Source organism: Saimiri boliviensis, chromosome 9 (assembly GCF_048565385.1).
Source record: "Saimiri boliviensis isolate mSaiBol1 chromosome 9, mSaiBol1.pri, whole genome shotgun sequence".
NCBI classification, from domain to species: domain Eukaryota; kingdom Metazoa; phylum Chordata; class Mammalia; order Primates; family Cebidae; genus Saimiri; species Saimiri boliviensis.
The window spans coordinates 65,545,295-65,560,381 of NC_133457.1; the positions used below are offsets into that span (position 1 = coordinate 65,545,295).

The following is a 15,087-nucleotide window of genomic DNA, read 5'->3' on the forward strand; positions in this document are numbered from 1 at the left end:
TGCATGCCTGTACCAAAATATATCATGTACCCCATATACACCCACTATGTAACCACAAAAATTAAAAATAAATTTTAATAAAATTAAAAAATAAAAACCGTTTGAGACCACTATTTGACAACTAAGTATATCACAAGACCTTGAGCTGTCTTTCAAGTTCCCTTTAATTATTACCATAACTTCTTTCAACTCTTAGGTTTGAGTAGATGCAATTTTATTCCTCGACTAGGATCGGTGCTAATTTCTTCAACCTATTTGGATCAACCTAACAACGTTACACCCTCAGTGGATTCTGCATGGTTAAGAGCATGGACTCTGGGTCTGAACCATGTCACTGATTAGCCATCTGAGGGGGCACGTTATTTAGCCTCCCAGTCCCTGTTTTCTCACCTGAAAAGTCGGGACAATAATATCACCTCTATGCTAGAGGTTACACCTTGAGCGTTTGCAAGGATTAAACGATTTAATATTTGCAAGGCACTCAGAATGGTGGCTATTGTTAGAAGTGCTATAAGGATTAGCTAAACAAATGTTCTATTTGAGTATGTGTGTGTGACTGGTTCTCAGCCACAATTCTGTAGTTGTTTGATAAAAATTTAAATAGTGATCTTCCCCAACTGATGTTGTCTCTTGGAAGGCTTTTGACCAACTACAGATGCTCAGAAAATATGGATAAAGGGGCAAGGATGCCGGGCGCGGTGGCTCAAGCCTGTAATCCCAGCACTTTGGGAGGCCGAGGCGGGTGGATCACGAGGTCATGAGATCGAGACCATCCTGGTCAACATGGTGAAATCCTGTCTCTACTAAAAATACAAAAAAAATTAGCTGGGCATGGTGGCGCGTGCCTTTAATCCCAGCTACTCAGGAGGCTGAGGCAGGAGAATTGCCTGAACCCAGGAGGCGGAGGTTGTGGTGAGCCAAGATCGCGCCATTGCACTCCAGCCTGGGTAACAAGAGCGAAACTCCGTCTCAAAAAAAAAAAAAAAAAAAGGGTGCAAGGACCCCTTCAAAACTGGAATAAGTATTTGAAGACAATAGGGAATTTTTGTTAATTTTCAGGTGTGATACTATCGAGGTTATATTTCTTTTAAAGAAATCATCTTTTAGATACACATTGAGGTATTTATGGCTAAAATATCTTGAATTGGCTTTAAAACAAAACAGAAGAGAGGGTAGTAAATGAGCAGAAATGAAATAAGATTGGCCCTGTGTGGATAATTGTTGAGAAAGTGTAATGTGTACACGGGATTTTATTACATATTCTATTTTTGTATATGTGGAAATTCTTCATAATGGAAATGTTTTTGATCCAGGATCTATGCCAAGAGAAAAAACAAGCCCTAGTACTGCTTCCCATGGTAAATATTTGGTACAACTTGAGTTCCTAATATTTGTTTATTAGTACCAAGGTGACCTCTGAGACAGTGTCCTGCTGGTACAGAGATATACAAAGCTCAGGTTTTCAGGCCCAACATTGTCCTTTTTACATATTGCTATTGCATTTAACAAATGTTAATGCATTTAATCCTTAAAAAAAAAAAAAAAGCCAAGAAGTAACACCTAACACCCATCCAACTTGTCTCCAGCTACAATCTTGCCTCCTACAGTCTTAACCCAACACCCTGTATAATCTTTAAAAACATGTCAGATCAGGCAGGCGCGGTGGCTCAAGCCTGTAATCCCAGCACTTTGGGAGGCTGAGGCGGGTGGATCATGAGGTCAAGAGATCGAGACCATCCTGGTCAACATGGCGAAACCCTGTCTCTACTAAAAATACAAAAAATTAGCTGGGCATGGTGGCACGTGCCTGTAATCCCAGCTACTCAGGAGGCTGAGGCAGGAGAATTGCCTGAACCCAGGAGGCAGAGGTTGCGGTGAGCCGAGATCGCGCCATTGCACTCCAGCCTGGGTAACAAGAGCGAAACTCCGTCTCAAAAAAAAAAAAACAAAACATGTCAGATCATGTCACAGCTCCATGTAAAGCATCCGCTGGCTCCCATCTCAAGAGTAAAAGTGAGTCCTTCCAGTGGCTTCCAAGGTTCTGCATGCCCTGGCTCCTTCACCTCACACTGCCTCCCCCTCAGTCACCCACTCCAGCCTCATGGGTCTCCTTGCTCTTCCACACGCACGCTGAGAGAACCTGCTGTTCCCTTTGCCTGGAAGTGCCATCGCCCAGACATCCACATGAATTGCTCACTCATCTCCTGAAGTTCTCTATTCACATGTCACTTTTTCCTCAAGGCCTTCCTTCACGTTTCTATTTAAAATAACTACCTTTTCCTCCTAAAGCAATTCCGCCCTAGTTCTCTCCATCCTCCTTTTCATTTTCCTGTGGCATTTACCACCATAGGACACACTATTTGTTTATTTTCTGTATCTACCCACTAGAATGTCTGTTCCACGGCGGTAGAACTTTTGCCTGTTTCCTTCACTACTATGTCTTCAATGCCTTGAATAGTTTCTGGCACACGGGGCATTCAGTATTTGCTACATAAAATTTTTTTTTTTTTTTTTTTTTTTTTTTTTTAGACGGAGTTTCGCTCTTGTTACCCAGGCTGGAGTGCAATGGCGCGATCTCGGCTCACCGCAACCTCCGCCTCCTGGGTTCAGGCAATTCTCCTGCCTCAGCCTCCTGAGTAGCTGGGATTACAGGCACGTGCCACCATGCCCAGCTAATTTTTTTGTATCTTTAGTAGAGACGGGGTTTCACCAGGTTGACCAGGATGGTCTCGATCTCTTGACCTCGTGATCCACCCGCCTCGGCCTCCCAAAGTGCTGGGATTACAGGCTTGAGCCACCGCGCCCGGCTGCTACATAAATTAATTCACATTCATTCCTTTTAGATGGCACCATGTCAGCATCTCTCCTCCCTGAATGTCCTTGTCCCTCATTATGCATTCTTGTTTACCACCATGTTCACTATGCTGCATCATCCAGCACCTGTCCCTGTAGTCATTCCTTTTGGGGAGAGTCGTTTCCATGGTGATACAGGAGCATTTCACTACTTAGCAGGCCTCTCAGAAAGCTCTTTGCAGCATGCTTCTATTTCTAGTGTAATTAAAACTCCAACACACATGGAACTTTCCATTCCTATCCTGGAAAGCATTCTCAATCAGTACAGCTAGTGATGTGATTTGCCTGGTGCTTTTCAGCAGTTCTGTAGGCAGGTTTATTTAAACAGACCTCTTTTGATGGACATTTAGTATGTTCTTTTTTTTTTTTTTTTTTTTTTTGAGACGGAGTTTCGCTCTTGTTACCCAGGCTGGAGTGCAATGGCGCGATCTCGGCTCACCACAACCTCCGCCTCCTGGGCTCAGGCAATTCTCCTGCCTCAGCCTCCTAAGTAGCTGGGATTACAGGCACGCGCCACCACGCCCAGCTAGTTTTTTGTATTTTTAGTAGAGACAGGGTTTCACCATGTTGACCAGGATGGTCTCGATCTCTCGACCTCGTGATCCACCCGCCTCGGCCTCCCAAAGTGCTGGGATTACAGGCTTGAGCTACCGCGCCCGGCCCATTTAGTATGTTCTAAAGCTTTGCCTTTTTAGTCAGTCACTCAAAATATTTATGGAGGGTCTATTCTACTCCAGACACTGTTTTAGTCACTTGGCATACAGTGATTCAACCCTGGGTTCCTAGTTTTATTACCCCACCTATTGTTTATGTTGTTGTGAAGAGTGTCAAAGATCTTGATTTTGCTTGCTGCTCTCTAGCTACTGACTTTGCAGTCCACTGATGTGAAACAGGTATAGAAAAAAAAAAAAAGTGGTAGGGTGCAGTGAGAGGCCAAGGTAAGAGGATCCAGGAGTCTGAGACCATGCTGGACAACATAATGAAACCCTTGTCTCTACAGAAAATGTAAGAATTAGCTGGGCATGGTGGCATGTGCCTGTAGACCCAGCTACTTGTGAGACTGAAGTAGGAGGATGGTTCAAACCAGCAAGTCAAGGCTGCAGTGAGCTGTGGTTGCACCACTGCACTCCAGCCTGGGTGACAGAGCCAGATCTTATCTCAAAAAAAAAAATTACAGAAACCAACATTACCTCCTTGTTTGGTAAATAAAAGGGAAAGACCACACACACACACACACACACACACACACACACACCCTATCTAGGCATTTGGAGTGTTGGACAAACTTGTACTACTGAGGAGTTGGGCACTGCATCCCAAGAGTGCTGACCCATTCCCGAGTCTATCAGCCTCTTTGGGAACAGGAAGTTGGAAGTGGGCAATCACTGAGTTGCTCAGATAACCTTCATTTGCATCTCACTCAGATTTCTGTAATAGGCCAATGTTCCTCTTCATTATTATTTCTTATTCCAGAGTGTGTCATTGCCTATGGTTTGTGAGTTTACCTCCTGCTTTGCAAAAGGAAAGCTCTAGAACTTCCTCATTGATATAATGCTCAGAACATCTTCTTGCTATACCATCAGCATTCCTGAGTAAATACAAGTTCAGTTTGAAAAGAAAAATCTGCCTGGTTATTCGTCAGATTATATACAAATACAAATAAAGATAACTGCAAAGTTAACAAGAAACTATTGCTGCCAAGGACATGCTTAATCTAGAGTGTCATAATAACCCTCTTTGAGTGACTACGGCTTTCTCACTTTCTCACTGAGAAATGCTGTTCTCTAAAATCAAAGACCCTCAGAAACTTGCTGTTTGAAATTTTGTCAGTAAGAATAAAACAGCTTGCTTGGAGGGTCTAAGTCACTTTAACACAGAGACATAGCTTCAATTTACAAGCCAGTTGCAAAGGTGCAGAAAAGAGGTTTTCAAAGAAACAGGACCATGGGTCCACTCTGCAGACTAGGCCTGATGCTGACCCTTTTTCACAGTCCTGCTTTGCTCTGAGGCTATTAAAACTCTGCTTTATTGAAGTTCCATCTAAACTTTACAATTCCTCAAAATCCTGTAACTTTATCTTTTCCTTCCTTTGGCAAAATGCCCCCGTGGTGTCGCTGGTGTGCAATCTCCCTCGTTAAAAAAGTTCGACAAACCTGGTTTTGTTGACTACAGGTTTGTCCCTGGTGGTCTTAGGCTGACTGGGCTTGAACAGTCTCTTCAGGATGCCTCAGACTGCAAATTTCAAAAACAGAAACAGCAAACATCTGTCACTCCTAAATATAAATGCACCTGTCCACGTTGCCAGGTAGTTATGCACATGGCTACTACGTCAATTTGGTCAAACTAGGGTTGGTTCACATCTCGGGAGGGTTATAGGAACAAGAAAGTCAGGGTTCTGCACAGCTTTTAGTTCGATTCCTGCACTGGCTTAGATTTCTTTTTCTTTGGGGCTTCAGGTAAATACTTTGGCTGCTAAATTGACGCCCCCATCCCCAGTGCCTGAACAACGACAACAAAAAAGCCAAGACACAACTAGTCAGCTGAAGCTGACAGAAATACAGGGGTCAATCTGGTTACAGGTAGGCAGTCCTGGCTACGTCGACACCGCAGAGACCGTGGGACAAATGGACGTGCTACTGCTGTCCCTCGCATCCCCCATCTGGGCCCCGGCACCAGTGCCCCAGGTGTACGCCCCACAGCGAGAACCCGAGGCTCGACGCCCTCCCAGCCCTTCACATCCGCAAGAAGAGGGGCGCGGATTCAGGGGACGGGCGACGGCTTACAGGACAGCTCGCACACAGCACCAGCCATCTCCTAAGCCTGAGCGCCTCCACATTTAAGAGCGGATCGCGCTCCTCGGTGACTGCACGTCCGCCTGCACCCTAGTAGGGCCGCAAACTACTGAGCGCGTCCAAAACGCCATATTTGTGCCTGACGTCATGCTCATGCTGCCCTTCCTGTGACTGAAGAACCAACCGGTTGGGTGTAGCAGACGGGATGTGGTTCTTCAGGTAGAGACCGAAGTAGCTGAGAGCGGACTCGGGGCGCCATCTTGATTCCTGGCATTACCCTCAACGTGCCCTCCCTCTCGGTGATTGGACGAGCAGGGCGGGCCTTCCGGAGGCACACAACCGGAAAGGCTTGAAATACATCTGGGAACTGTCCCATGACCTTAATCAAGAGATAAAAGGTAACATCTCTCTACATTGGCATGGGTAAAATCTAAAAAATAGAATATCACCACGATATTGGGAACCCGCGTGTGATGGTGTGTCCCTGTAGCCCCAGCTATTCCGGAGGCTGAGGCAGAACTGCTTGAGCCCCTGAGTTCAAGGCTGTAGTGGGCCCCAATCAGACCTGTGAATAGCCACTGCCCTCCAGCCTGGGCAACAGAGCCAGACCCTATCTCTTTTAAAAAGGCATGGCCTGGTGCAGTGGCTCACACCTGTAATCTCAGCACTTCGGGAGGCTGAGGCAGGTGGTTTATGAGGTCAAGAGATCGAGACCATCCTGGCCAACATGGTGAAACCCCGTCTCCACTAAAAATACAAAAATTAGCTGGGTGTGGTAGTGCACACCTGTAGTCCCAGCTACTCGGGAGGCCGAGGCAGGAGAATCGCTTGAACTTGGGAGGTCGAGGTTGCAGTGAGCTGAGATCACCACTGCATTCCAGCCTGGGTGACAGAGCAAGAATCTGTCTCAAAAAATTAAATTAAATAGAATGTGTGTGTGTGTGTGTGTGTGTGTGTGTGTGTGTTTAGATAGGTGTGTTCTGATGTGATGCACAAAGGACATAGCATTTCTACCAAAAATTCACTATTTTAATCGAATGAGGAAAACTCCAACAAACCCATGTTACAAATTTAATGGTTAAATCTACAACTATCAGTTATAACACTAGAGATCTGATAATTAAATGCAATTGTAATCCTCCATTAGATCAAGAATCTGGAAAAAAGGTTTTTTTCCCGTTTGCTAAAAAGAACATAAGAGGGACAACTGATAATTTGAATAAGGACTGCAGGTTAGATAAGTAGATTTCCTACTTTTGATAAGTCTATTGATGATGTAAGAGAATCTCTGTTGTTTGGAAATACCAATTTTAAGAATGTATAGATAGGCTGGGCATGGTGGCTTACGCCAGTAATCCCAGCACTTTGGGAGGTCGAGGCAGGAGGATCGTCTTTGCCCATAAGTTAGAGTCTGCAGGGAACCGCCACTGCACTGCAGCCTGGGCGACTGGGCGAGACCGTCTCTGAAAAAGAATGTAGAGATAAAGGGACATCATGTCTGCAATTTTCTCTCAAATGGTAGAATGACAGAGCAAATGCAAAATGTGACATTTGTAGAATCTAGAAGGACTTATGGAAATTATTTGTAGTAGTTTAGCAATATATTTATAAGTGTGAATTACTTTAAAAGGCTAACAAAGTTACTGAGATCAATTAAGAATGTGAGGAGCCAACAGACCTAGTACTAAGCTATGAATAACCAACATTTAAATAAAACTCCGGGAAAGAAAAAGGAAGTCAAATGGCATGCGATCAACGGAAGACATAGCTTCCGTACTCTTAATCCTAAATTACTAAGAGGTGACGTTCCTGCAGCTCTCCAATCCAAATCACCAAAAACAATCTCGCCGCCCAACTCGACGAAAAGGCAATTTAGCTCCAGCCGGCTCCGCCATGTTTTCCTAGCGAGCTTGCGTGCGCAAACGCACGCACGCACACACGCACGCACGCACACACGCACCAACCAATCGGTGCTCACGTCAGTGCCTCGTTACCGCAGGGGCGGTGCATTCTTCTACGCATGCGCACGGTTGCGTAGGCCTTCTTCCTTCTCGCCTGACGCCGCCACCATGGTAAGTCTTACTCTTGCGGGCTCCGGGGATGGCTATCTTTTCTCTGTCCCTCCGCCTCCGCTGGGAAGCTTAGGCGCCGAACGGCTCCCGGAGGGTCCTGGGAAGCACATGGTGAGGGTCCCTGGGCCGGCTGTGCCCCGGAATCGGGCACTTCCCGGACTTAGGGCTGACGAGCGCGTGGAGGACCCGGCAGGCCTGGCGCTCCTCGGGCCCCGCGTGCGCGCGTCGGCCGCTGGAGCTGGACGGCTGAGGCTGCCCGTGGTCCGAGGGCCTTGTCCCGCCGTCCCGGCCTTGCGGAGCTGGGAGCTGGCAGGCGGTGGCTACGGGAGCCGGGCTTTAGTTACGGCGGCGCCCGCCGATTTCGTCCATTGATGGTGGCGCCTGGCTCTCGCGCGTGTGTTCCCTGCAGCATTCTTTTTCGCCGAATTTAACCATGTCGTCTCTAGCTGCAGAAAGTGACACGTAAACTAGCGAGTATTTTTAGGTAAGTCTCACTGTCCTTTCTCCCCAAATTTTAGGTGTTCAGGCGCTTCGTGGAGGTTGGCCGGGTGGCCTACGTCTCCTTTGGACCTCATGCCGGAAAATTAGTCGCGATTGTAGATGTTATTGATCAGAACAGGGTAAGTGTCACAGCTTTTTACTAAACATGGCAGTGGACGTGTGCACTGCAGATGGCAACCATAATTGTCTCGATGGCTGTGTAAGGGAAGTATGCTATGGGTAGTAACTTCATTTTACCATTGAGGAAACAGGCAATGTAGGGTAAGGGTTTTAAGCACAGCCTCAAGTTAGCTATTCATATTGAATTTTAGTATTATCCCAGCCACTTAAGCTAGAGCCAGTTATGGGCTGAAACGTTGGTTAGGTTTAAATGAGTTACTAGATCACGTAAAGTGAGTTTAGAACAGATCCAGCGCATACAAAGCACGTGACTCAAATAGAGTAATTATTGTCTTTTCTAAGCAGTTTATTTAAATAGTAGTGTGGGTTTGATGACCCTGAACAGATAAGTAATTGTACAGAACCATCTGACCATTTTAATTGCTATTAGATTTTGCACTGAAGTTCTTGATGTTGGCGTTCTAGGCTTTGGTTGATGGACCTTGCACTCAGGTGAGGAGACAGGCCATGCCTTTCAAGTGCATGCAGCTCACTGATTTCATCCTCAAGTTTCCACACAGGTAACTATTCACCAATCATCACCCCTTCCTAGCATCCCCAGATATGTTTATACTAGTAAAAACTTTGTTTTAGAGTAAACGGTATGAAAGATTCAGAGCCATCCTGAAGAGGGTTTTACATCGTAGAAGTAGACAGAGGTTATTTACTTTTAAAATGTCCTGGGCATGCACACCTTTAATCCTAATACTTTGGGAGGGAGGCTACGGTGGGAGGATCTCGAGCTCAAGAGTTAAAGGCCAGCCTGGGCAACATGATGAACCCCCCCCATCCCTGCAAAAAATACAAAAAAATTAATTGGGCATTTGGCACTCACCTGTAATCCCCAGCATGGGAGTGGGGGCAGGGGTGTGCTGAGTTGGGAGGGTGGCTTGAGCAAGATTGAGTCTGCAGAGAGTCCTGATCATGTCACTACACTCCAGCTTGGATAACAGTGAGACCCTGTCCCAAAAAAAATAAAATGTCCTAAGGTCACCTCTCTACCTTGATAATTTAGGGCTTTGCCTCTGTTCAGACTTGCCATCCTCCTTTCTTATGGTCTCTGCCAAACGTTTAGCTTAAAGTAAACAAAAATACAACATCATTAGGTAAGCTCTTAGTGTGTGTCAGTTGTACAGTATTTTACATGAGAGGCTGTATCCCTGGCTTACATTCAAATGAGGCAGCGAGTAGCGTAGCCGTTCTTTTTTGACTTATAAATTAAACCACTTTAGTGGTTGCTATACAGTTAATTCAACCCACAATGATGGTTGCGGTGGAACGTGTACTGAACGTGTCCTATCACATGGCCATTACAGATAAAGTAGATATAATGTAATTTTGCATGCTTTAAAATAGTCAAAAACTTGTATGCTGAGCACTACAGACACTGTCTGATGTATATTAACACATAATGGACTTTCAGGGACTGGGGGTTCGAAAGCATGCCACTTGAACAACCTGAAGTGATCATGGCCATGCTGCTGCTATGACATACCACTTGTTTGAAAGCACAATTGGGGTGAAGCTTGAGGATACATCAAAGTTCAAAGCAGTAGAAAATACCTGGTAACTTAGATTTTCACTGGGTACTCTTGTAATTCTGCCTTGGATCCCTGGACACCCTGGATTTTATTTTTAGGATGTTTGGCCATAAATTGTTACTGTAAAATTAAAAAATTAATTACCTTCTTAGGAGAATGAATGGGTTGGCTGGGTGTAGTGGCTCATACCTGTAATCTCAGCACTCTGGGAGGCCAAGGCTGGTAGATCACTTGAGGACAGGAATTAAGGCCAGCCTGGCTAACCCCAGCTCCACTAAAAGTACAGAAATTAGCCAGGTATGATGTGCAGTCCTGTACTCCCAGCTATTTGGGTGACTTGAGACAGAATGGCTTGAACCTAGGAGGCAGAGGTCGCAGTGAGCCAATGTTGCACCAGTGCACTCTCACCTAGGTGACAGAGCAAGACCCTGTCTTTTAATAAAAAAAGAAAATGAAGGGTTTTCAACACATTCACTGCCAAAGTGGAATTAGGTATGGTTCGAAGTGGAGTGGTTTTGGTTTTGGGGGATTTTTTTTTTTTTTTTGAGAGACAGTGTCTCACTTGGATGCCCAGGCTAGAGTGCAGTGGTTCCATCTTGGCTTACTGCAACCTCTGCCTCTTGGGTTCAAGCGATTTTCCTGCCTCAGCCTCCCAAGTAGCTGGGATTACAGGCACCTGCCACCATGCCAAGCTAATTTTTGTGTTTTTAGTAGAGATGGGGTTTTGCCATGTTGGACAGGCTGGTCTCCAACTCCTGACCTCACGTGATCCACCCACCTTGGCCTGCCAAGGTGCTGGAATTACAGGGGTGAGCCACCACTCTGGGTTGAGAGGTAGTTTTTAAATTCATAAAATGGACTGGGCTGGGTGCATTGGCACACGCCTGTAATCCCAGCACTTTGGGAGGCGAAGGTGGAGGGTTGCTTGAGCCCAGGAGTTGGAGACCAGCCTGGGCAATGTGGCAAAAATTAGCTGGGTGTGGTGGTATGCACCTGTAGCCCCAGGTACTCGGAAAGCTGAGGCAGGAGGATGGCTTGAATCCAGAAGGTTGAAGCAGCAGTGAGCCATGATCACTCCACTATATTCCATCCTGAGTGGCAAAGCAAGATCCTCCCTCAAAAAAAAAAAAAAAAAAAAAGGTGGGACGATTACAGTTTAGATTAAAATATGCTTGAAGTTACAAGCTATTCTGGCTTATGAAACAATAAAAATTTAGGTACATACTGTGCCAGATGTTGTCTTATGCAGACAAAGAAGTGTCACAGGAAGAATGGTTTTTGAGGAACAAAGGAAGTGTCCTTACTAATGAGTGACTTCAAAGCTGATTCCTGACTCTGGTCTTGGCTTGTTCTAGTGCCCGCCAGAAGTATGTCCGGCAAGCCTGGCAGAAGGCAGACATCACTACGAAATGGGCAGCCACTCGGTGGGCCAAGAAGATTGAAGCCAGAGAAAGGGTAATGTCTTAGGGGCGTTCGAATTCTGGCTTTGTCTTTTTTTTTGGAGGTTTCAAGGTATTGTGAGAGGGATAATTTTTATTTTTATTTTTTAACAGAAAGCCAAGATGACAGATTTTGATCGTTTTAAAGTTATGAAGGCAAAGAAAATGGTAAGATTTAAGATCTGTACTTTTGTGTAATTTAGCTTTAGAATAACAAGGGAACAGTAGCCGTATCTTATTCCAAGCTGCCAGCCTCTTGGGAGGTTTCTGTGAAAAGGGAGAATTTATCCTCTTTGTATTTCATGATGTTCTAATGGAATTGTTACCTTTATTTAGATTAGTTGTAGGGGAACAGACCACTTAATGGCCCTTTCTAAAACCAGCATAAGTTGAAGTTTATTTTTTGTATACACAATTAAGTGCTTTCATATATTGATAATTTTCAGAGGAACAGAATAATCAAGAATGAAGTTAAGAAGCTTCAAAAGGCAGCTCTCCTGAAAGCTTCTCCCAAAAAAGCACCTGCTGCTAAGGGTGCTGCTGCAGCTGCTGCTAAAGTCCCAGCAAAAAAGATGACCACCGCAGGCAAGAAGGCTCCTGCCCAGAAGGTTCCTGCCCAGAAAGCCACAGGCCAGAAGGCAGCGCCTGCTCCAAAAGCTCAGAAGGGTCAAAAAGCTCCAGCCCAGAAAGCACCTGCTCCAAAGGCATCTGGCAAGAAAGCATAAGAGGCAGTTACACAAAGTAATAAAAGTTCTTTTCGATATGTTGGCAAATCTATTTAAGTCTTTGGATTGAAAGCCTGTTGCTGAGGTTGGGGTTAGGAGACAGATTGATAGTAGGATTATAATAAACATTAAATAATCAGTTCCTTAATCTCACTCTCTGCCCATACTTGGATGGATAGTGCAAAATCATTGCAAAGTCATAACTGATCGTGTCATGGGAAATCATGATTACTTTAGAACACCAAGTGGCATTTTTTTCCTTAAGGTCACTTTAGCTTCAGAACATTTTTTTCCATTGTACAAATATGTTCGCCATAAGTAGGTGAAGTGATAGCCTCTTGATGCCCAATAATCTAGCAGATTTTCTTTATTTATTATTATTATTATTATTTTTTTTTATTTTTTTTTTTTGAGGCAGCCTTGCTGTGTCACCCAGGCTTCTTTTGCATTTTTAGTAGTGATGGGGTTTTGCTGTGTTGGCCAGGCTGGTCTTGAACTCCTGACTTCAGGTGATCCCCCTACCTCGGCTTCCCAGTGTGCTGGGATTACAGATGTGAGCCACCACGCCTGGCCTTTTCTTTTGTTTTCTTGAGGCAGTCTTGCTCGGATGCCTAGGCTAGAGTGCAGTGGCATGATTTTGGCTCACTGCAACCTCCACTTCCTTGGTTCAAGCCATTCTCCTGCCTCAGCCTCCTGAGTAGCTGGGACTACAGGTGTGTGGCAGCATGCCCGGCCAGGTTTTGTATTTTTCGTAGAGAGAGGGTTTTACCATGTTGGCAATGCTGGTCTTGAACTCCTGAGTTCAGGTGATCCACCCACCTTGACCTCCCAAATGTTAGGAATTACAGGCGTAAGCCACCATGCCCATGCAAATTTTCTTACAAAAATAAGTTAGGAAAATAAGCATAAAAATTACACAACACAGCCCCAGGGGATTCTGAGATCGTGTGCTCAAGGTGGTCTGGCCATATCTTGGTTTCGTATGTTTTTAGGAAGATGTAAGATAACAATACGTGGAAGATGTACATTGGCTCAATCCACAAAGAGGTCCAAGCCCGGAGTGTGGAGGGACCTTCCAGGTACATAGGTTGAGCATATTTCTAATCCAAAAAGTTTCAGCGTCTGGAACTGAGCTGTGACACTGCAATTGGAAAATCCCTAGCCTACCCTCTTGGTGGATTATAGTCATTGCAGTTACACAACAGTGTCTCTGAGGAAGACATAAGGATATGTGCATAAATGGATTTCCTGTATAGACCTAGGTCCCATCCCCAAAATGTCAACATCAGAATACGTCTCATCCCAAGCATTTCGGATAAGGGATAGTCAGCCTGTATATCATAGGCTGGACTTCTGGTTCTGTCTACTACAAGATTTAGGTGATCTGGGGCAGTAAAATATCCTGGATAGATTGGAATACTACAAAGCTGTACACGAAACAGCCTCGCTGTGTCTCCCAGGCTGGAGTGCAGTGGCACCATCTGCACACTGTGACCAACTCCCAAGTTACAGCGATTCTCCTACCTCGGCCTTTTGAGTAGCTGGGTTTACATGCATGTGCCACCACAACTGGCTAGTTTTGTATTTAGAGACGAGCTTTCGTCACATCAGCCAGGCTGATCTCAAACTCCTGACCTCAGGTGATCTGCCTGCCTTGGCCTCCCAAAGTGCTGGGATTGCAGGCGTAAGTCACCACACCTAGCCAGGAATATGTTTTAAATGAAGCTCATTTTCTAACCAAAAGCTGACTTCCAAGTTTTACTGAGGTAAAGGAAAAAGCACATTGAGTTGCTTGATAATAGGCAAGTGGTATGGTGTAATAAGGAAAATACGGGCAATTTGGGATTACTTGTTCTATACTGAGAAGCGAAACCCCATCTCTACTAAATAAAACAACCAGGTGTGGTGGGTGCCTATAATCAATCCCAGCCACTTGGGAGGCCAAGGCTGGAGAATTGCTTGAACCCGGGGGGTGGAGGTTGCAGTGAGCCAAGATTGTGCCACTTCACTCCAGCCTGGGTGAAAGAGCAAAACTCCATCTCACAAAAGAAGAGAAAGATTAGCCAGGTGTGGTGGTGCGTGCCTGTACTCGAAGCTTTTCAGGAGGCTGAGGTGGGACGATTACTTGAGCCTGGGAGTTAGAGAATGTAGTAAGCCATGATGGTGCCAGTGTACTCCAGCCTGGGTGACAAAATAAGACACCCCCCCCTTTTTTTTTTTCCTAAAAAAAAAAAACAAAAACTTAGGGGCAGCTATTCTCGAATCTGAAAAGTTAAGGGAACATAGCTAAAAGATACAGGTGCTTCTGAAGGGTTTTACAAAGCAGAACAATTCACATTCAGACTTGAATTTTAAATCATCCTGTCTGCAGTGTGGAAAGAAAGGATTTGAAGGGGTCTATACGGGAGACCAGAGAAATGGTTAGGAGGCCGACACAGTAATCCAGGGAAAAGAAGATGCAGAGGAAGAGTCAGTGATGACTACCAGATGACTGAGTGGCTTGGTTGGATGCAAACTGCTGCATTCACTGAAGTGGGGAACCCTAGAGGAGGAACGAGGGGTTGAGGGAAGGATGATGAGATTAATTTGGAACATTTCAAATTTTAGGCTCTTGTGGAATAATCAAGTAGAAATCAACAGGCAGTTTGAAATCCAGACCTCTAGCTCCAAGCTATCTGCACAATGCCTGGCCAATAGGAGGCACTATTGCCATGACTATTACTAAATCTGGACTGCAGAAAGAGATATGGGAGTGTCTTACAGGAGAGAGGCGAGATGCAAGAATGATAATGTCAGCAATAATAGCGCTTATTTTGACTTAGTTTGGTACAGAACTGGACTCTGTCCATAAAAAAAGAGTCAAACTAAAATATTTAAAGGATTTGTTCTGAGCTAAATATGAGGACCAGTGACCCACAACACAGCCCCAGGGGGTCCTGAGATCTTGCGCTCAAAGTGGTCAGGTTACAGCTTGGTTTTATATGTTTTAGGAAGATACAAGAAAT

The 15,087-nt window shown here is 45.1% G+C and overlaps 1 protein-coding gene and 1 long non-coding RNA gene across 2 annotated transcripts; one reads left to right on the top strand and one right to left on the bottom strand.

The window, feature by feature from the left end:
• Positions 1-4,307: 4,307 nt before the first annotated feature.
• Positions 4,308-5,915, bottom strand: LOC141585659 (uncharacterized). The gene is made up of 2 exons (XR_012519270.1): positions 5,830-5,915; positions 4,308-5,085 (listed from the first exon to the last, which is right to left on the bottom strand). It is a non-coding gene; the product is annotated as an uncharacterized LOC141585659 (long non-coding RNA).
• A 1,729-nt stretch (positions 5,916-7,644) lies between these two features.
• Positions 7,645-12,120, top strand: RPL14 (ribosomal protein L14). The gene is made up of 6 exons (XM_010341471.3): positions 7,645-7,717; positions 8,236-8,337; positions 8,804-8,898; positions 11,274-11,373; positions 11,472-11,525; positions 11,804-12,120. Exons 1-6 carry the CDS (start codon positions 7,715-7,717, stop codon positions 12,080-12,082), a joined length of 633 nt encoding a protein of 210 aa, XP_010339773.2. The 5' UTR covers positions 7,645-7,714; the 3' UTR covers positions 12,083-12,120.
• Positions 12,121-15,087: the final 2,967 nt, after the last annotated feature.